This window comes from Rattus norvegicus, chromosome 7 (assembly GCF_021556685.1).
Source record: "Rattus norvegicus strain SHRSP/BbbUtx chromosome 7, alternate assembly SHRSP_T2T, whole genome shotgun sequence".
Lineage (NCBI taxonomy): Eukaryota > Metazoa > Chordata > Mammalia > Rodentia > Muridae > Rattus > Rattus norvegicus.
The window spans coordinates 37,192,125-37,215,572 of record NC_141540.1 but is presented as its reverse complement, the minus strand read 5'-3'; the positions used below and the strand labels follow the sequence as shown (position 1 = coordinate 37,215,572).

The 23,448-nt window shown below is 43.5% G+C and overlaps 1 protein-coding gene across 2 annotated transcripts in view; it reads left to right on the top strand.

The window, feature by feature from the left end:
• The window catches only part of Cfap54 (cilia and flagella associated protein 54), a 283,006-nt gene that overhangs the window by 82,389 nt on the left and 177,169 nt on the right, over positions 1–23,448 (top strand). For both annotated transcript variants that reach the window (XM_087557147.1, NM_001447141.1), the window contains 7 exon segments: positions 233–380; positions 2,141–2,296; positions 5,111–5,233; positions 14,013–14,138; positions 15,940–16,057; positions 18,270–18,359; positions 19,708–19,834. In XM_087557147.1, coding sequence (XP_087413273.1) covers positions 233–380; positions 2,141–2,296; positions 5,111–5,233; positions 14,013–14,138; positions 15,940–16,057; positions 18,270–18,359; positions 19,708–19,834 — 888 coding nt within the window.

Here is a 23,448-nt window from a genome sequence, read left to right as displayed (position 1 = left end):
GTCGGAACAGTAGAAGAACAAGGAGTGTTTGCCTCTGGCTACTCTTGGCTTCTTGGCTGTGGACTCGCCTTTGGTTTTCATTTAAGTGGATACCCAAGAACAGCTCTCCCGGTGCTACCATCACTGTCAGTTGTGTGGGTGCTGAGAATTTGTAAACCCCAACAGACTGAGTAGATGCTCTCCACCAGTCATTTCGCTGCGCCGCACTTAACACCGTTTCCTCCTCCTGCAGGTTTCATTCCAACATCTTGGCAGAGACTTCTTCCATCCTCTTATACCTCTTCCTCAGAAATATCTTTGTGATGAGCGACATTAAAATTAAAGAAGAGAATCTCTTCTGTGATAACATTAAAGGCAACGAGATCTTCCCCGCCCAGCAAGTGAGTAAATGCCCTGCACTGAGACGGAGAGGCTCCACCCTCTCCGCGCCTCTATTCTTCCTTTGGGATCTGTGTCCTTCCCGGTGAATGGACCAGGAGGGCGTGGCTGAGGACTCTGTATTAGTTTATACTCCAGGCGGGTCTCATATTTGTATTTCTCAATTTGTATTTCTCCTCCATGCACAATACCAGTATATTCTTCAGAATCCAAATCTGTACAGCATGGACTGTGAAACACACTTGTAGTCCCGCCACCTCTAAGAACACAGTAGCCTCATTTGTATGTGCTTTCCTGTGCTTTTGAAAAATAAGCAGAGATTAGCATATTATTATACTGTTCAGCCACTTGCCTTCTTTCAAATGTCCCTTTTCTTAGAGGGGGTCTCATGCTGGTGTGAATTAACTTGCATGTTCTTTTTTTTTTTAAGAGATTTATTTATTTACTTTATGTATATGAGTACACTGTTGCTCTCTTAACACACACCAGAAAGGGGCATCGAATTCCACTACAGATGGCTCTGAACCATCATGTGGTTGCTGGGAATTGAACTCAGGACCTCTGGAAGAACAGTTGCTGCTCTTAACCACTGAGCCATCTCTCCAGCCCAACTTGCATGTCCTTTTGAAGTAATAAACTTGCATGCTTACACAGAGACAGGGATTTAACCACTCTCCTAGCCATGGGCTCCCAGGGCATCTTTCCCTGGCTCTGTTCAGTCCATAGCCCATAGTGTTCTGACTTTAACAATGATCTTATGTGAGACCTTCTTTCCAGCTTGTGTATCTTTGTTCTTACTGGTTTTTTTTTTTTGTACTTGTTTTTATTATACCTTTTCAATTTGCTTGTTGATTAACGAACTGGTAGTTTGTTACACAAGACCTAGGCCAGGAAAATGACTCTTTCCAGTCCAGTTCACTGTCCTTGGAGCTCAGGGTCTCTAATCCACCCATCTGTGTTGAATACCCCCTCTGCATTGTGTTTGGTTTCTTCTTTGCCACACCCAATCTGAAAGAGAAGCCATTTTAAAAGTGCTTCTGTGAGTGTCAGCGTCAGAATCCGCTGTTCCAATAAAACCTGCCATATAGACAGTTCCGGTTGGTGTCTGCACAGCCTCCCTTGTGAGTGACATGGATATACATAGAAAACAACAGCAAACTTTCTCCTCAGGAGGAGGGAGAAAGGGAAGAGAGGAGTGCTATCCTTTTACAAGACACTGATATCACAACTCTTAAGTCTGTGTTCTTCATCATTTCTATTTAGCTAGTGAAAATGTAAATAGAACTATTAATCTGACTTGCTGAAAACATTCCATTTTCCAACCAATTAAGAGGTAAAGTTAGACTCTGTTAATCAAGGGGGTTCAATATTATTGGTATATTACATTTTAATTATTGCTCACCACAATTTATTGTTTTTTAAATGAGTTTTTTTCTGAAATTAAAATACAGCCCCCCATTTTTTTCTCTTGTCAACAAAGACAGTGGGCACATTGCCTGTCCTTAGTGGCTTTTGTATTGTCTTACAAATCAAGCTGGAGTTTATTCCAAGAGTATGCTATGCACATGTAGCATTAAGGGAGAGGCAGAGAGTCCTTTCTAAGTTTGGATTTTCTTTATATTATCATTCGTGTCATTGAGCAGGAAGGTTTCACATCTCTTTCCCTCTCTGCTCCTTGACGATGTGCAGGGTTGAGCACCCGTCCAACACTCAGCCTGAGTAGCAGCGGTTCTAACAGCTGTTCTTATGTCCGCCCGTGCAGGTCGCTAGATTGGTGGAATGCGAGAATGTGCTGGTGGCTCTGGAGCTCAGCAACTTCCTCAATGACGCCAACTTTGCCCTTCAAGCAGTGACCCAGTGCTATGGGCTCCTTGCTCCCATTATCTACCACAATATCGTTTTGGTACCTGTCATCCAGGTAAGGGCAGCCCCAGCCTCCCCAAGAAGGTATGGGCGGAAGACAACTCAGTGATTTCTTAGGGGAAAGAGGGACAGCATAAACTCTGTAACAGGTGGGTAGGCCACGGAGGAGGAGAAGGAGGAGGAGGAGGAGGACGACGAGGAGGAGGAGGACGAGGACGAGGACGAGGACGAGGAAGCGGAAGAAAGAAAAGAAGAAGAAGGAGAGGAAGAAGAAGAAGAAGAAGAAGAAGAAGAAGAAGAGGAGGAGGAGGAGGAGGAGGAGGAGGAGGACGAGGACGAGGACGAGGACGAGGACGAGGACGAGGACGAGGAAGCGGAAGAAAGAAAAGAAGAAAAAGGAGAGGAAGAAGAAGGAGAAGAAGAAGAGGAGGAAGAGGAGGAGGAGGAGGAGGAAGAGGAGGAGGAGGAGGAAGAGGAGGAGGAGGAGTGAAATTTCAGGAGTTAACTGGAACATGTCCTAACAAATTATATATCAGAAACACACAGGCACACAGGCACACAGGCACACAGGCACACAGGCACACACAGACACAGACACAGACACACACACACACACACACACACACACACACACAGACACACACACACAGACACCTGCAACACCAAGTACAAAGCATGTTTCTTTGAAAACACGCAGTCCCATCAGTGGCCTTAGTTAAACACTGTTGATGGTCATGTCTCAGTTTTAAGAGTTTGTCCAGTTTCCATATTCTTGTCATTGAAGATACAGCAGCATATTTTCAACACATATCGCTAAAGCCCTCCCGAGGATGTGAATGGTGAACAGCCCGAGAAAGTCTCCTCAGCGGTATAGTTAGCATTCTCATTCAAAGGCAGGAGAATAGACATTTTGGACAAACGGTAGTGAGACACCTACCATTCTGAAAAGAGTTCATCTGAAGGAGTAGAATCTGACCTCTCCGTGTACTAGGTAAAACTCTCCACCCCTGCTTAAGGATTACAAGTAAAATAAAGCAAAACTTTAGGGGGAAAAGAAACCAAACAAATGCAGGAGATGACCTGTGTAGTCCAGGGTTTCAGGGGAAATTTTTGCACCTGAGATAGACCAGCAAACTGCATGAAACAAAAGGACCAGAACCAGGATCATAGGAAACCCTAAAAAGATTACATTTAAAGTCAAGGATGCCTTGAGAGTTAGCTCTCACCTAACGGGTAAATGGACATGGGTTCTAAATAGATAGTTCACAGAAAACCAAATCCACTCCATGCTAAGATGCTTGGGTATCAAGTATTTCTGGAAACAAACGTTGGACTCACAATGTAAGGTCTGGAAGTCCTGTGGCTTGTGAGAACACACGATAACAACGGCATTCTGACTTAGTGACAGGGCAGTGTGAAATCACAGAAGCTCCTGGGTTTTGAGAAAGCAACTTTAATTAAATTAAATCTAAGTCCAAGCAAAATTAAAACTGATATCTGATATAGTAATTCTTCTACTGGTAATTTATTTAATAGAATACAAGTTTAGTAAGAATTTAAAAAAAATGCATTGATTTGACAGAGCAAGCAGAGTAAGTGTGACACAAACCAAAAGAACCATTTGGATGAACGATGCAGTTCCTACTACCCTGTGTGTCCTGGGTCCTTTACCTGCCGCTCGTGGCAGGCTCCTTAGCATGTATGAGGGTGTTTTCTGTGCTGTTTGATGGAGACAAGGTCAATGAAGGAAAACCATAGTAGTGCAAGACCTAAAACATTAGCCATGAGCTAGTCAATGTGAGAACAGTAGTTACAGTCGGTCCAGGCCAGATGGTAATATGTAGCCATTAACAACAGAAACTAGGGCTGTTCCTGTGGATTTGGAAGTACTTTCTGTGAAGGGAAAAGATAAAAGTTCAGACAAATATATATAAATGCCATCTTGTGAAATGACAGCAGCTTTCTCTCTGGGTACATCTATGCGTTTGTGCACACACATGTACACACACATGCACATGTACAAGCTTTGAGAAATGAGTAGGGTAGTTAGCATGATTTGGGGATGTGGTGTGCAATGGGGACAGAGGGTGAGTTAACACAGAAGGGAGGAACTAAATAAGCATTAAACATCCTCACCAATGGATCAGGATAATAAAATACCGCTAGGATGGTATGGTGGCTTGAAGGCGCTCAGAAGAACAAACACACATATGTTGACTTGTTCTTTGGGGTCATCAGAATGGCGAAGGGCTTACTCTAATCTCAGCAGGACTGAGACCCCAATCTGTAGTCTGGTTCTACATCGAACTCAGGAACACACTGAAGGCAGGAGAGGAAGCAGACGCCAGTATTAATTGCTATTCAGCGGCATAGACACTCAGCACTTTAATCTTAGAGGGACTGTCATTTAAAGTCCTGTTCCCCTCCATACTAAGTCACACGGGCCTGATCCTCTCTGTCCTTTGCCGAGGTCCCCATAAGCATAGATGTGATCAGTAGTGTTTTGGGTCCATAAAACATTTGGCCTCTGTCTTTTGCAGTGCTTATAGAAAACAAATGTTGTTTTACAGTTATTTGCAGATTTATTTCATATTCTTTACCAGTTTTCAAGTTTATAAAGACAGATGATTCATTTGAAAATTGAATATGCCCATTTTATCTATGTATATTCTTTCATACCTGATGAATATGTTATCAATAATTATTGACTGCAGTTTTATGAATTATTGACTTCATAGCTTAAGGCTAGCTTAAGACTGATACGATTTATATCCTACATTTTATACTAAATAAGATGATATTTTGACATAAAAGTCATTATGCTTCTGTTTTTTTAATTAATTAATTAATTATTTATTTATTTATTTAGATCTTGATAAAATGTATTGTGGTTTTGCAAGGAATACCAAGTGTTGTTCACTCAAAGAAAAATATTTCAAGCTTTGAAAGTATACAGCACATGATCGCTTGCTGCATCTTCTACATCACAAAGGTATTCATCTCATTGTTTGTCCAGCGTCATTAAAATTTAGGACTGGTCTTAATTGGATCCAGGGCCCTCTTCTGGTCTCAGAGGGCACCTGTACTAACTTGTAATTAAAAATAATTCCTAAGAAACATCAGCATCCCCACAGCATCTTTCCGAAGACAGAAAGCCAGTGGAGGGAGGGTGACTGCTTGTGACCCCTTTGATAAAACTGTGGGGCCCCACAAACTCAGCCTTGATGTCACTGAAACAGCCTTTAGATACCATCCGGCGTTATCTATAGTCACACAGAACACAAAAAACCCTAAGAGATGAGTGACGTAGTATGCTGTGTGCGGTGTGCACATCAGCTTGTCAGGCTGTGGTCATGGTAGATGGAGCCTGCAGGCAGCCAGGTTTGGGTTAAAATCACGAAACTTAGCTCTACAGAGACAAGCGACAGCTGGGAGTGGTAACCATGCCTTGAATGGCAGCACTTGGGAGGCAGAGGAGGCTGGATCTCTGGGAGTTCAAGGTCAGCCTGGTCTACAGACTGAGTTCCATCACAACCAGAGCTACATAATGAGACCTTGTCAAAACAAAACAAAACAAAACAAAACAAAACAAAACCACCCAAAACCCAAATCAAAACCCAAACCCAGAGACATTAGCAACATTACAGTTAAAGGGTTAACTAGTGTCTTAGTCAAGGTTTTATCTGATGTGACAAAACACCATGACCAAAAAGCAAGTTGGGGAGAAAAGGGTTTGTTTATTCAGCTTACACTTCAACATCGATGTTCATCACCAAAGGAAGGCAGGTCTGGAACTCATGCAGGGCAGGAATCTGGAGGCAGGGTCTGATGCAGAGGCCATGGAGGGGTGCTGCTTACTGACTTGTTCATCATAGCTTGCTCAGCCTGCTTGCTTATAGAATCCAGAACCACCAGCCCAGGGATAGCACCACCCACAATGGGCTGGGTTCTCCCTCATTGATCACTGAGAAAATGCCTTACAGCTGGGTCTCTTGGAGCCATTTCCTCAACGGAGGCTCCTTTCTCTGTGATGACTCTAGCTTGTGTCCAGTTGACACACGAAAGCAGCCAGTGCAATCAGGGAATGAGAGGTATAAGGCTTTTATGAAGTCAGAATGTAAAAACTCAGGTCAGGCTAGGAATACTCTCAGGGTACCAGACTGGTGTAATTAGCAATTACAATTACTGACTACTTAGGGTCTGTAAAGGGCATTTGGAAAATGTCCAAAGAGCTAGAGCCTCATGGGGGAGAGCAGCTCTCCGGCTCACATGATGAATGGTAAATGGTGACATAATAGGAATGTGGGAAGCCTGGGGAAGACTTCACTTGAGATCTGGATAGTCTTTAAGCAAGAGGTACAGACTGAAGTGCCTACTGAGGGCACACAGGTAAAATTCAGTGTGATTTCGGTTGGTATGAGGCCAGGTTGTTGGGTCTTAAGGCAAACTTAACCTATAGCAATTAGAATTCGTTAAAGAAATAAGTAATCAAGGTAACAACCCAGATTTGTCTCATGAGCTTATGCTTTCACGGGGGAAGACAGAACACACACACACACACACACACACACACACACACACGCACACAGAGTAATTCTGTGAAGCTTTAAGTGATGTAAAAAGAAAAGGCAGTTATGGGAGAGACTTTATGGGCTAGGCTTGCCTTAGTTGGAAGGCCTGGAACATTGGGCAGGCCCGGTCAGTTTCATCTTACAACTGAGTAGGCAGGAAGGAAGAGTAGAGAGTAGATTTAATTTTTGGAGTTAGAAAGGGAGAAAGATTAAGCGGAACCTGTGAATATTTGTATCATTGATTCTTTACTATGTTGGGAAACAACATTGATGAGTTGGGACCAAAGAGGCAAAGAAAACTTTAAAGAATAAAGAACAATCAGATGACATGAAATGAACCAACCAACCAACCACCCAACCAACCACCCAACCAACCACCCAGCCAACCAACCACCCAACCAACCACCCAGCCAACCAACCACCCAACCAACCACCCAGCCAACCACCCAACCAACCAACCAACCAACCACCCAGCCAACCAACCAACCAACCAACCAACCACCCAGCCAACCAACCAACCAACCAACCACCCACCCAACCAACCAACCAACCAACCACCCAGCCAACCACCCAGCCAACCAACCAACCAACCAACCAACCAACCAACCAACCAACCACCCAGCCAGCCAACCACCCAGCCAACCAACCACCCAGCCAACCAACCAACCAACCAACCACTCAGCCAACCAACCACCCAACCAACCACCCAGCCAGCCAACCAACTCACCAAATAAATAATACAAGACACCAAGCCTCTGTAACAAACAGACGTGATAAAGATCATTGTAACAGACTGTGAGTCAAATCTAAAAATACCTCAGTGTAGAACTGCTCAGAAATGGTGGAAGGCAGACTCAGCAGTCATAGGAAAACACTGGGAATCCTGGCTTGAGAAAGAAACAGATGGGGCAGTAATGGGCTTCCTGAGTCCCCAGCAGGATTAAGGTAGGGACACTCACGTGACGAGGTGTTGGTGACCTGTTTGAAGTTCATGGTTGAGGACAAGCCGTAAAGTCTCCAGTTCTGAAGAATGTTCTCCTTGCAGTACAAAGAGGCTCAACTGGCTCCCAGCACAGCAGCACTACACCAAAATGCTGTTTGAAGGATAAAGCTCAAGGTCCCAGAACTAATAACAAGACGGATACCATTCATTGGATTGGGCAAAACTAGACACTTTTCAAAGTACAAATGTTTGCGGAACACTGTGCCTGTGCACTTATCTGGGGAAAACACTTGAGGAAACACTCTATCAACTGACAATTGATTCAAAGCAGAAGTCCTGAGATAGAAGTAGACAAAAGAGAGGAATAAAAGGGGTCTCTCAATATATGCATTATTAAAAGTAAATAGAAGATAAGGGAATGGATTGGACTTTGTGATACAGATGCTAAGTAGGGTTTCTTGAAAGACAAGAGTTGTCCTTGACAGACAAACTTACGAGTAACCCAGAACTAAAGCTTCCATTGTAGCTCCGTAGGGAATGGGGAAATGCTAACAGGTAGATTCTCGGTCCATGGTTGTGCGCATTTATGATTGTTACAGGAAGTGTGTGTAGCTTAAGGCTGCTGTTTTCTCCAACAGTACACACACACACTCACTGTGAGCAGAACTTTATAACAAAGTGGGACTTCTAAGTGTACAGGGAGGAAAAAGAATGAAGTAGCAACACACACAGAAACAGAGGAGGGAAGGAGAGAGAGAGAGAGAGAGAGAGAGAGAGAGAGAGAGAGAGAGAGAACGAACACCACAGGCAGTCTTGGAGGGAAGGGGACTAATTTAACCAAAGTAAGAAGCAAGAAAGAGAGCATTCGTTTTAAAAGATGAAATAATGAAATCCGTATTAACCACTTTGCCAAGTGTGGATAATCTTAGAAGACAGGCTTCCAGGAGGGCTTGAAATGCAGGTCCTAATTCTGACAGAGCTTCAAGAGGTACATCTAACTGGGAGAGGACAGCGGTAGCGGGCAAGTACCCACCGGCAAAAATAACAGAGGGAGACGGTGATTCTCACACCAGAGAAAGCAGAGCTCAGAACCACAGACATTAACCAGAGACAAGACATTATACACCTGTGGCCGTCCTCGTGTTGACCTCCCCGCACCATTGGAGGCTTCAGATCTGTTACATTCCAGTCACAGGACAGGCTCCATGTCAGGCATCAAAGACCGAGGCTTCCCTCTCGTTGATTCTTAGCACCACAAAAAGGGACAGAATCTGAAATTAAAATAAAGCTTGAATTTTTTTATAGCATCAAATTGAAGAAAAATAAGATTGTGTGAAAAATGCCACAAAGACATTTGATAACACTTAAGCAACCTTTCCTAAGGAGATTGCTGGTGAGTTCAGAATGAAAGGAGCTACTGAATAATGAGAAGGACATTTACCCAAATTTTCAAGCAAATATCATACTAAATGGCAAACTTCTGAAGCCATTTCCTTAAAAACCAGGCCCAGGAAGGACTTTTAACAGGGAGTCATTATTTTCAGAGGTTCTCTCCTGTGTGTGGGACATGGATTTGAAATGCCTTTAGAGTAATAGAAGGAAAAATGTAGCTTATTTGTAATTGTAGGGGTCTCAAACGTCTCGTAAGGAACAATCAGAGTTATAGGAAGACTATATCGAGTGGGTGTACATATTGAGCAGACATGAGTGATATTTTAGTTTGTGTCAGGAAGCATTAGGAATAAAGGGGGCAGACAGTACTATTTAAAACTTAGCCAAGTGTCAGCGAACCTGCACGAAAGAATTGAAATCTTGCCAAGGATACACATTAAAATCTGAGCATATGGTGAGGCCACACTGAGTTCCTGTATACAAAGGAAGACAGGCTGTAACAGAAATATAAACCTTTCCTAAAATAACATTTACATTTAATGCAATTTTAATTGCAATCCCATGGGGTTTCTCTAGAATCATTTAAACGTTCTCAATAGATGTGAGGACTCATCGCAAAGCCACCTTAGTAAAAACTGGTATTAACAGCCCCGTGGGCAAATCGATCGATCGGTGGACTAGATTAGAGGGTTCAGCAGATGTCTCTGGTTGAGAGGAGCATGTTACAAAGGTAGTAATTTGATTGACCGTGGAGACTCTGCTCTGTTATGATTTTCAGTGTGTGAGACCCTGGTGTAAGCGACTGTACATCTGAAGTAAAGCCAGATCCCTGGACCTTCCACCACAATGGCAACCAGCTGGATCCAAGGAAGTTGGCATGACCTTGGAGACAAGGGTCACCTTCCTCAGCAAGGGGGACACGTACCAAAGAAACATTGCTAGTTGTAGCCAGAACACTGTGACTGCAAGGAATTATAAGCACAGTTAAAGGCAGATATCCAAATGGGAAAATGCCTGGTGGGTAGGTGATTTTCGACCACTGGTTTCTCCAGACAATATGCAGATTTTGTTTTGCTTCATTTATAGCAATTCATAAAAAAGTAGACTCGAGTTTATGTTTAATCTCATAGGGTATGGTCAAAGAGTTGCTGTAAAGGTATAGCAGTGAGCTGGTAGCCGGCAATGAACGACTATCCATTGGACCAGCTCTCAAAAACCCATACCACTGTCTTTAGAGAATGCTCTCCTGTGGCCTTTCCGGGAGGGGAAGGAGCAGCTTTCACTCTTCTTCAGAACACTGGGCACAGCCAAGCACCTTACTTAAAGGACAGGGACTGCTTCAGGGCCCCACCCCAACAAGAAAGTGTATACTTCAAGGTATCTAGTGAGTTTCCAATAGCATGTCTTCTGTTAAGGACAAACACAATAAACCCTGCTTACCCAGGTATCTAAAACATTTTAATTTAGTGTGGAGGGAGTCTGGGAGGAGCGGGGGTGGGGGTGGGGTGAGGTGGGGTGGGGGGAATGAAGAGGTGGAAGGAGGTCCCTGCAGGTTTCCTGCTCAGAGTGAGGAAGAAGAAATACCAGTGGGTTCCAGAGAGGACAGCTGTGGAAGATGGGGGAGGATTATGGTTCCTTTAGTCGTCAGGCCCCTGGGGAGGTCTCCCCATCCTTCAACCCTCGGAGCCTCAACTGGAGCCCTGGGCTCATGTGAGTGGCTCTGTGCCCTCACTGGCTTGCCAGGGATCGTTCTGCCTTTTCTTCACTTGCTTGAGGAATCAGGCGATTAAGCGATGTCATATCAGAAGTGACCCCGAAGACATTCTGACTGGAAAAAAGAATCAGGACTTTTGACACTTGAGCTGTGTTTTTCCCCAGCTGGTATGTGGGGTACTTGCTGTCCTAGAAATTGCCTTCTCTCTGGTCTCCAGTTCCCAAATCATGGGCTATTTCTGAATCCCAGATTGTAGGTGTTCACGTGATTGTATCATTTGACGTAAGCAGTTCTAGATTATCCCTTGGAGCATGGGAAACTCAGTCAAACAACACTGTTTTCTCTTCTGAAAAAAATCTCTTCAGAGAACTCAGTCTTTTTAATTTAAGCAACAGAATTTATCCCCCTCCAAGTTCCTGCAGCCCCCAGTGAGGTGCCACCCTCGAGATTTGTCATTTCTCTTTTTTTTTTTTTTGGCATTGTTTTAACATTGTCAGTGCCAAACATTTGCCATACTGGAGCATTTCTGTCCATTATTTGACATGTTGAATAGAAGCAGCCCTCTGTTTCTCTCGTCGTTAGAAAAAAAAATCACTTCTTATTTATTGTTTTCTCATAATGTATTTAGACAAGAGGCTGCACAACTCTGTCACGCCAAGTGAAAGCACAGGGCAAGCAGCTGCGGTAGGGTGCAGGGCACACGTCCACCCGTGTCTGTGTTCAGATGGCAATGCCTGCCCCGTCGCATGCACACTCATACACTTAAAATTACAACAGTCACTTCACTCTCCTCCCTGCTCCTCCTCCCTCCAGCCTCTCCCAGGTCCCCCTCCTCCAACTTCTACGTCCCTCCAGCTCTCAAACTGGTAGTCTCTTCTTTGATTCTTACCAAATTCACGTGTCTGTACGTGCTTGCACTAACATTTAAATGCGACCGGCTGAGTCCACCTTTGCTGTATGTATGTCGTATGCGTGTGGCTTCAGGGCTGACTGCTTTGTATTGGGCAACGGAGAAGGGGGCTCATCCCCGAGGAGAGGCTGATTCCCCACTCAGCACTTCTTAGCTTAGCTGTCTGTAGCTCTGCCCCTGAGGTGGGAGTCCTTCGTGTTAGCATGTCTATTGATATTGCCATTGTATTGTTCCTGTTTACGCACCCTTTTCTAGCAGAGACGGTTTCACAGCAGACTTCCCAGCACTCAGACCCTTACGATCTTTCTGCCCCCTCTTCCTCAATGTTCCCTGAGACACAGATACAGGATCTGTGGTACACATGCATCATGGCTGGATTCCTCCCAATCCACTGGTCTTGTGTCTGGCTGTGGTTTTCTGTGATGGTGTTCATTTATGGTAAAGAGAAGACGCTCTGGTCAGGGGTGGTATCTAGTAAGGTGACCAAACATCTCATGCACATCTTGTCATGAAATATGACTGTTGTACAAGGCATTCAACACCCCATAGGGCCTCGCCCTGCCACCACGCCATTGCTACAACATGTTCCTCACAATGCATTGCTTCTTTGGAAAATATTATCTTGTCTCTGCAGGATTATGCTTGCTTCTTAGTATGGGCTGGGTCTCAGCAGGTCTAGCTAGCCGCTCACTAAATCCTTTCATGTAGCCCTTCTCCATGTATGAAGTAGCAATGATTATGTATCCGAAATAAGAACTATCTTAACAGAGTGTGTCCACGCATACGAGACTCACGCAAACATATTTAGACTTAGTGGCCCCTCTGGGTTTACCATGCATGTATTCCTTTGCCTTCATGGAGTCACTATGGAGGGCAGTACACAAATCAGATGACTGGCCCCGAAATCTTCTTGGAGTTGATGCTAGAACCAGGATTATAATGATGAGGTAAGAAGGAAGCTGTGGAAATAAGGGAAGGCAGGTACACTAGGAAAGGTACTCAGCCACAGAGAGACACGAGACATGTGCTGGTTCCAGAACATGGAGGGGTCAGGATTATACTCAGCTCAGTAAGGACATGGTGATGGAAGATTACAAGTGAAAAGTGGACAAGGGCCAGGCTAGGAAGGGCAAAGAGTAACAGATGGGTAGTGTGTGAGAAGGATGGAGTAGGCTTACCCTTGAAGAATCAGTGTGTGCTTACTGTGGTGGTTTGAATCTGCTTGGCCCAGGGAGTGGCACTATTAGTAGGCGTGGCATGGCCTTGCTGGAGTAGGTGTGGCTGTGTTGGAGTGGGTGTGTCACTGTGGCCGTGGGCTTTAAGACCCTCATCTGAGCTGCCTGGAAGCCAGTCTTCTCCTAGCAACCTTCAGATGAAGATGTAGAACTCTCAGCTCCTCCTGCACCATGCCTGCCTAGACGCTGTCATGCTCCCGCCTTGATGATAATGGACTGAATCTCTGAACTTGTAAGCTGGCCCCAGTTAAATGCTGTTCTTTTAAGAGTTGCCTTGGTCATGGCATCTGTTCACAACAGCAAAACCCTAAATAAGACACTTCCTCTCAGTTTTTCAGAGAATCTGTCCAACTCTCTACTAAGATGTCTTGCAAATCACTGACTTAGCACTCCCCTCCACATTCAAGAAATCACATGGTCAGGAATGGTGCCATTCCCCACAGAAAGCAACCGGAGATGAGGCGGGCATGGTAGTACATGTCGATAATCTATAATCTCAGCACTTTGAGGTAAAGACAGGAACATCGGGAGTTCTGGACCATCCTGAGCCACACAGTTAGCTTGATGCCAGCCCGGGCTATAGGAGCCCTTGTCTCAAAAACAAAGCAAACAAAACGAAACACAAGCAAGCAACCAAGCACTCAAAATAAAAGGTGTGGGTATATGACCTTAAGAAACAATCATTTCAATATGGCTTTTTAAAGTAGAAAGAGTTTCTTAATAGTGGAATGCTGCACCACAAAGAATAAAGGTATATGGCCCAGAGAGATAGAAAATGCATTATTGATAAGAAGCTGTTATCAGTTCTTTATATCAAGAGTAGTAGAGTTACATAATTTCAATTCTACAGATACATAATTTGGAGGTAACTTTCCAGTTTTCTTAACAATGTTGAGGGATTGTTAGGCCCAAAAGACTTAGGGGAATTTGAATTTATGAAAAATTATGCATTGCACTTGGAAACAGAGGCATCCAACAGAGATAATTAATACTTATTTTTAATTAGATTCTCCGTTCCTGGAAGGAATATGACCTGGCAATAATGCTTATAAATTATGGGAAAAAGATGTTGGATATCACATCAGGGTGCAAGTCTCTATTTGGTATTGACCAAGAGGAAACAACAGAGGAGGTAATTTGTTTTGTTTGTTTCTCTTTTTTGTATTTAGCTGTTTCATTTACTATCATTAAACACATTAGAAGTATATCAATTTGTCATTTCTACATTAAGGAACGTGATTTCATTAAGAACTTCTTTAACTTAAAAAATATTTGAGAAGATATGGTCAGGAGCTAGCCTGTTGAAGAGTTACGCTTCAAGTACTGAATGCAAGGTAGATGGGGCTAGACCATTCTACATGCATTGGACACTGGACTAAGAAGAGGGTTTTTCAGGAAGCACTGAGTCAAAGTTGCTTTGTTCCGAGTGCTTCGCTGAAGGGAGTGAACGAGAAGCTAGGTTAGTGAGCCAAACTGCTGCTAATTTTGAGGGCAACTTTTGACGTGTGCTTCCTTAGAGGGACTTAAGGCTTTACTGCTTTTTCTTGGAATGCTGTGGGCTAAACGTGTTTGTAGGTGAGGTTTTGAGATGTGACTGGGCATACCAGGTAGGGCCTTTGGCCTCTTACCTCTCACACTGAGTCAGATTGCCTCCACACCCCCTTCCTGAGATGGCTAGAGAAGCAAGACAATTTGTTGGCTGGTAAGGTTCCCAAATCATCCTGGCTAGAGGACACTTTAAGCTGTAACAACTTTTGGGGGACTCAGTTGTGGGGTTAGCTTTGCTTAGAGAAATTTTGATTAAGCCAGAGACAGTCTGGGTTTGTTTTTTTTTTTTTTTTTTTTCCCGGATCTGGGGACCGAACCCAGGGCCTTGCGCTTCCTAGGCAAGCGCTCTGCCACTGAGCCAAATCCCCAACCCAGTTTGTTGTTTTAAAACCAATTGCTCAGTCTGTCTGCTAGCTCCCTGGGTCATCCGGACCTTGACTCAAGGCTCTGTGCCCTAGCGGGTTCATGGGCAAGTCTCACACTGTTCTCAGAGCCTCTGGTCCAGCAGGAGGTTGTAACACTTCCCACTGACTAAGGTTGTAGGATCTGTTAATTTATCAGAGGCAGAAATCACCAGAGTCGCTGGAGACCCCTTCTAAGAAGAGAGAGGCTTAGAAGGTTTTGTTTGTGACAACAGGAGACAGCCTCCGCAGGTCAATTCTCAGTCTCAAACAGAGAAAGCTTGGTGGGGAGTCTGGGCACACGCAGGCCAGGCCTTAATCTGCTAATTACTGATCCTGTTTGGTTTTAGTGAAAGGCTGAGCTGTAGAGACAAGAGCTGGGTTGTAAAGGCGCTGGCTCCCTCTGGAAATATAAGAAAAAGGAATAGGAGGGCCTCCCCGAGGGCTGGCTGGCTGGGATTTTATTTTGAGGATTTTTGGAGGTGACAGCTACTTTAGGAAGAGAGCAGCCACTGGCGATGTGATGTACCTCAGTAGGTAGAGTGCTTTGCTTGTCCCGGGTTTGATCCCTAGCTCCGCATAAACTGACTGTGGTGGAGAATGCTCATCATCCCAGCACTGGGGAGGAGGAAGACTGGCTACTTAGTGGTTTGAGGACAGCCTGGGCTACAAAAAGATACCTTTTCCAAACACCACTACCTCCGCTGTCACCTGTACCACAAGTGCTGGCTTACAGTGGGAATTCCTGGAAAGGAGGGAACGGAAATGGGAGCATTTTGGTTTTCTCCAAGTAACTCTTGAGCACTTTTAGCTAGAATGCAATATCAGTGACGATAAATGGCTAATTATTGTTGGCTAACCGCACAGATCGTAGTCCTGCCTACGAAACAGAAAAGAGAGAAACGGAACATAAAGCAGGTCACTCAAAAATGACAACTCCCCTAACGTGTTAAAATACATTCTGACATTTACCCGTGTTTCTAGGGGACTTGTTCTAAGAAAACTTCGAAAATCAAGAAGTCACAGCAGGTGCTGGTGCCTGAAAAGATAAACGAACAGCTGACCTTCTTGGAGACCCATCTACTCAAATTGACAAAGCAAAGTAATTTTTTTTCCCTCTTGTATATGTTTAGCGTTAAGTTTCTTAAAAGGGGAAAATACCTTACAGAAGGAATTAAGATGAGATTAGTATTTGCTAAACCCTTTAAGGATTATACAGTGTGTCTCCATCAAGCCATTAATCCTAACAGCACCTTATCAACAGGGCTTTGCTCATGGCTTCTACAGGTGCGCCTCATAAGGATAAGGGATTTACCTCGGCTTGCCCGGGTGACTTGGACCTGGGCCCATGGCTTCTAGCTTCAGAAGAGATGTTTTTGTTTTTGTTTTGTTTTTTTAAACCTTGGCATCATTGCTACTTTGGTCCAAATAGTTCTTTGCAGACTGCCTTAGTTAGGGTGGCTATTGCTGTGATGAAGCCCCACGATCAAAAAGCATCTTGGGAAACAAAGGGTCTATTAGACTTACACTTCTGTTTTGCTATTCATCAGAGGAAGGAGTCAGGACAGGAACTCACACAGGGCAGGAGCCTGGAGGCAGGAGCCTGGAGGCAGAGGCCATGGAGGGTGCTGCTTACTGGCTTGCTCTCCATGGCTTGCTCAGCCTGCTTCTTTTACATAACTCAGGACCACCAGCCCAGGGATGGCACCACCCACAGTGGGTGGGACCCTCCCGGGACCCTCCCCCGTCAGTCACTAATTAAGAAAATGCCCTACAGCTGGATCCGAATGGAGGGAGGCACTTTTCTCAATCGAGGTTCCCTCCTCTCAGAGACTCTAGCTTGTGTCAAGTTGACATAAAGCCAGCCAGCACAGTAGGGGTGTCTCTGTCCTGGGCACTGAAGGATGTGGGACAGCATCTATGGACCCTGCCCATGGGAGCAGAACTCATGGGGTTGCCTCAAATTGGGAGTTGCTGCCCTAAAGGCAACTGTGCAAGTTAGAAGCCCCAGGGTTCTGTGGTAGTGAAGTGTAGTGAGCAGTGAGGGGTGAGCCTAACTTTAGGTCATCATCCTAGAGACTTTAGGGTGGGCTGATGATGTGTTAATAGAATGATTAGCTGTTTGGACTTTGCAGTTTGCAAAGACACCTGGAATTTGATTTACTTTTTGATAATTGTTAGGGTCTTTGTGGTTGTTTTTTATTTGTTTTTTTAAAGCATATTAAGTATTGCAGAGGATAAAGAGCTTACTCGTTATTCTCCCTCGAGGTTTTGGGAACTGAGTGAACATTGGGTCTCACTTCACTCTTTTTGTAATATGTTCTGGTTATGCTGTTGGTGCTCTCATTTTCAACGTATCCCTGGCCTGTTTCAGGCTGAAGGTTTGAGCCTGATGTTATACTGTTCTCATAATCGGCAAACCTACTTTAGGGCAAACTTTAATTATCTAATTACACGCATAAAAGTATGATTTCTTAAAATGTAAAGTGAATTATTTATCCCAATATCAACAAAATTTTATTAAGAAGTAAAACCCATTACTAGCTACACAGTAAATTCAGTAACAATAAAAATGATTTTGCGCAGGGGTTGCCTATGTGTGAGACACCATTTTTAATACATTAAATAATCATGCAAAATCTGTATAACAGCTGGATAAAGGAATTCCTCTTATCCCCACTTCAACGCCAAGAACTCGAGAGGCAGAGATTTTAAATATGGACAGCCAGGCCCACCCCACCTCACCCCGGCCACCCTATTCACCCTGACCCACCCCATCTCCCCCCCCTCCCCCTCCCCGCCCCCAACCATCAAATTTCACAGTTCAAGAAATGTCAGGGTTAGAGCCTGAACAGAGTTTGTAGGTTGGTGCACATACAAGAAGTCACAGCACTCTGGAGGTTGAGGCAGGAGGACCACAGATTTCAGGTGAGCCCCTGCTACACAACACCAAGAAAGTGGGACTTGACCCACACTGGCTCCTGTGGTTGTGCTGTAAGGGGAGGCTTATAGAGTGACTCCCTAAGGACGGGGATTAGTGTCATGGTTAGATCTTGTTGGTTGGGCCCTTACCTTTTATGGAAAAGGAAAGTAATTGATTTTTTTTACCGTGCCAATATGATATATATGATTTTAAAGTCCATTCTTTAGTTTTTGTTTTAGTTGAGTATTTCCCCTATTAAAAAAGAAAAACAAACTCTCTAAAAGATTTGTATGTTTTTGTTGTTGGGATCCAAACAGAACCAGACAGAACTTAGAGTTTAGTAAAAAAAAAAAAAAAAAAAAAAAAAAAAAAAATTTTTTTTTAACTTTAGTCACCTTCACTGAACTATCTGGAGCAGAGGACCCGATCTTCCTTTACCCTGTGGTTTTAAACTGGAATGTGAAAGGCGCCGTGAAGGAAGGTGAGTGGCAGGAAGTGGCTTGTGCTGCAGGTTGCTTCTCTTGTTTGTTCAGAGGTCCCTCCTGTGCTTGGCATTCCCACCCACTGAGAATAATGCAGGCTCTTGACTGCTGGGTAATTGAGAAACCCAAACAGGTGGCTTCAAGCCTGGAAAAAAGAACCTTCCTAGTGGCTTTGAAGCAAACTGTGTCATTATGAAGCTGACAAAAAGAAGGGCACTGAAAGTGCAGTCATTTTAAAACTCAGCTAGGAAGAGATGGCGGCTTTTTTTTTTTTTTTTTTTTGCGCTGAGGGATGAGTGGAGCAAATCAGTCTAAGAAGTGACTAGGCGCTTTCTCCTGATAGCCATGGGCCACAAACAGCTTCAGTTAAATCTTTATCGTTGATGTTTGTGAAGGATAAGCCAAATATGCAGTGTAAGATTCTCAGTGGCCCTCGGAATAAAACAGCGGCTCATCCAACACAGACTCCTTTAATATTTGTAAGTGAGAAATCTAACCCATAAGGGGGCTCATCCCTGGAAGAGAGTCAACCTCTCTCCGCTGCCTGTAGACCTTGACTAAGGATGGGGCCCCACAAGGTTTCCGGATTCTTCCTTGAATGTTGACTGGTGTGGCCATTGTTTTGGCTGATACAGTGTTGCCATAGTTTTAGGCACAGGTTTTAACAAAGATGTATCAGTTTGGGTTAGGGGTCCCACGGGTTAGTTCTCCGTGTTTTGATCAGTTGTGGCTTTCTGTAATGGTCTCTCTCTGCTGCCAAAGGAAGCTTCTTTAACAAGTGGTGAGAGCTACATTTTTAACTGTGGGTATAATTTTTAAATGCAAATAGTCCACACACACACACACACACACACACACACACACACACACACAGAGTGTCACACACTCACGTGTGTGTGTCCAGTGTGTGTGTGTGTGTGTGTGTGTGTGTGTGTGTATGCAGATGACTCTGGTCTACAAGTGTTCTAAAGAGAATTGCTGCCTTAAATAGCTGTGCTGCAGACTGCACTGGAAAAATTGTTTCTCATTTTAAGCTATGTATTACACAAAAGAAATTATGATATATATTATATATATATATAACAAACTTACTAGGCTGTATATATGATACAACAATAATAATTTTTTAAAAAAGAGGCCATGATTTTAAGAGGGGGAGGGGGCATGGGAGAGATTGGGAAGGGAGGGGAGGAATGGTGTAATTATATTCAATTAAAAATTAAATAAGAGGAATACATGGGAAATCTAAAAGCAAATTACGAGGCATGCCTGTTGTGACTAAGGTCGCCTAGCACTAGGAACCCGAGGGACACTGGTAACTTTCCAATGAACTTCTCTTTTCTATAGTCATGAAATTTAAGCAAAGACCAAGATTCCTGGAATTCTTTACACAAATTATGCTCAAATGCATGAACGATGAGAAGTTTCACCTCATGGTAGAGATATGTGGCCCTGTTTATGACTTCTTGAAAAGGTAGGAGCCATTCTAGTTCCGTAAATGTTGGCGACTTTTACAAAGGTAGATGGAAAAAGTGTGCGGCAAATGTAACTGCGAGTGGCAAGACAGAAAGGTCTGTGTCTGTGTGGGCAACTGACTAACCATAAAAGTATTTCTGTACTTGAACGAAGCAGTCAGACCAGGACATATTCCCACCGCCAATGGCAAAAAGGGCAGGCCAGTTCTGCTGGGTCAGTATGAGTAAATGTCTCCCTAGGCTGTCAGCTTGTTCTCAGTAGAGGTTAAGTCTAGTTTGCGTGTATATCATGTGTTCCTGATTCTGTCAAAATGAGCAGAGCCATTTCTTGAGGGGCCCATTCATGTATGTGGATAAGATGCTCTCTATTTCCTTCGCTGGAATGATCTTTTTTACTCCCTAAGAAAATTATAATGTTTCACCCCAGATACGTTCACCTTGTCCTCAAACCACTGACAAGTGTCTGTCATCATGGGGTATAAACCTCTACCATGTCCCATTTGAATAAAAATAACAGCAAATAATGTGACATTTATTTTTAAAATGCCACCCAAACTAAGGGAATCAACACAGAAACATTCTTTCTAAAATAGATACCTTGTTTCTGAGAGCCAGAGCTTGGAATATATTAGGCATTATATTTTCAAAAGTCGGAGGAGACTGTGTCTTAAATATAATAGCCCATGGCCTTCAGAGAACGGGCCAGAGTTAGAAAGTCGAATTCAACCAAAAAGCACTCAAGACTTGTAAAAAAAAAGTCAGAAGTTGTTTGTAGTGTTCAGGCAAGTTGCAAGGACCATCAAAGTCAACAACAACAACAACAACAACAACAACATGATGATGATGATGATGATGATGACGACGACAGCTCGTCTGAGAGCTAAACAGATGAGATGCATCATGAACTCGAATAGTGACATCACAAGCACCGGAGCCTGGAGACCGATGGGTGCCTCTGGCTTAGGCAGCGACAGATGGGTGAACTTTGAGGCCAAGGAGACATTTTCAGACATCTTCACCAAGTCAGGGTAGATGAACGGAGCAGATGGAGTCCTCATGTCTGTTTGCTCGCATGCGTGGCACGCTTCTGCATGTGATACTTCATCCTGTGCACTTCCGGTTCACAGCATCACGCGTTCTGCTGAACAGGGATGCCAATTAAACCTTAGCCTTTGTGGTCTATGAGATGCCGTCCCCGTTAGATGTTCCATGCCACCTTTGCGTGCCCAATGAGGATGACTTTACCGGTTGTATTTATAAACCCCACTGAAGGCATCTCATGAAGGTATTCAAAGAGAAACAATGATGATCTTGTGGCTTAAAATACCATGCACAGAGATGGGGAGTTGTCCTGGCTGTTACGAGCACTTCCTGCCCTTCATGGGTCCCTGGTTTTGTTCATGGCATCTGTGTTGGGCAGTGTACAACTGCCTTGCCTGTCGCTCCAGCTTCGGATGACTGATGCCCTCTTCTGGCCACCGTGCTCACTTATACTCACGTGTGCATCCACACGCATGTGCACACATATGTACGAACACACAGAATTGAAAGAAAATCACTTGAAAACAGACCTAAAGAGGAAAGATTCAGACACACACACACATACACACACACACACACACACACACACACAACTAGTAGGATAAATTTATGTCTCCATTCTGTAGAGAATAAATGTCTCTTAAAGCTTTTAGGAGACCAACAATAACGGAAAAGAAACCTGACGTGTCAGAGGCAGCCAGAGCTACAGCTGTGGACAGATCCTTAGTTTTAGAAACTTCTATTACAGAGCAGAGAAAAAGAGATTAAATGTGTTCTTATGAAAGTCGAGAAACAGTAAAAGAACGCAAACCTAAGAAAGACGTAGGGAAATAAAAATAAAAATAGAAAAGCATCAATTACAAGTTGGCTTGAAATCAGTTCAGTTGCCACAAGGGATCATTGTTTGAGAGTACAAGTAAAAGAAGAAAATTTCCATGTAGCATAATCGTAAAAGGAGAAGCATGGTCAGCAGGAATAGAAAATAAATTCAAAATCATCGTTGAAAGTGATGAGTACCTGGAAAAGCTTCTAACACCAGAGAAAAGCAGCAGAAACATTTGGATAGCTCAACCTTGTTCGGGGCGCTTCTCTCATATTTTTTAAAGAAATGAATACTTTTATTTTGTATGCAGCTATTCACCTATCAATAAGGCTTTCTAGTCAACTCGGTGTGGAGAGTAAACAAGTAGGAAAAGGTATGGGTCAAGTGTCTGAGCAATTGACAGAGGCAGAAATACCAGTAAATACCAGCCCAGAAGTCCAGCGGTAAAATAAAGATTTGATTCTTAGTGCAGACGGAGTAGGCAATATGAAAATATAATTGTCACTGGGAGCCACAGGACCCATTAGGAGTTTTCTAAAATATTATCTGGAAAATTCAATGATTATTCCTGTAAAATTAAGATCATGTGATTTTCTATTAAATTAAGCCCCAAACAAGGACACTCATTTTACCTTCTGACAATTAGCGTTGCTCTGTAAGTTCTTGCAAGTGTATTAAGGAAAGAAATTAGATCGGGAGATTTTATGATTACTGCAGCATGGAGAATTAAAAATGCTAAACGGATTCCACAGTGAAGTCCTCTGAAAACGGAGACATTGGCGAATAATTGTCCCTTTTAACTTAATCTGAAGATAATTAGCAGAACCTGTTGAATTCCGTAGGAAAGTTAGACACAGAAGCAATAGCTTTCCTGTATTGAAAGTATAATGAAAAGAATCCCTTTTTTACAGAGCATATGACGAAATTTACCAGAGACTGTGAGGGAGGAGTGACTAGTATGACAAAGATCCAACATATTTTTATATAAGGCACACACATATATTTTATATAAAATGAAATCAGCTTTACATCGCTTTACAGTCAGCCATAATTTGTAAAGACTTTTTCATTAGTTTAAAATTACTTTGTTGGTTTATTGTTATAATTTCAGTGCAGTTTCCTTCAGAGAAATTGGAGGATGGGCTAGAATAATGAATGGTATTTAGAAACGAAGAACAATGGAAGAAGGGTTCACGTTGTCCAGCAAGGAGTAAAAAACCAAAGGGAGGGGTCTGGGGATTGCTAAGTAGGTACGAGCACTGGCTGGATAAGCACGGGACCCTGAGCCCCATCTCTAGCATCTATGTAAATACCCTATTATGACCAAGAGCACACATAGCACTAGTACTCTGGGTGGTAGACAGAGAGCTTCTGGGGCTTGCTGACAACCAGGTAGCCATCCCCAAGGTTCAGAGAGAAATCCTGTCATGGGGAGTAAGAGGAAGTATAAAAGATCAGATTAAAGTATCCCATGTTATCCCCTGGCCACTACATGCCTGTATAGCAATTCTTTCAAACACACATGTAGATCTACAACACACACATATGTGCGCGCGCACACACACACACACACACACACACACACACACACACACACAGAGAGAGAGAGAGAGAGAGAGAGAGAGAGAGAGAGAGAGAGAGAGAACCATTGTAGTAAGATACCAACCACTACTAGGAACAAGATACATTTTGATCATACAGTGTATTCTAACGCAGGACTCACCCTCTAGACTCAGTCAGTCGTATTAT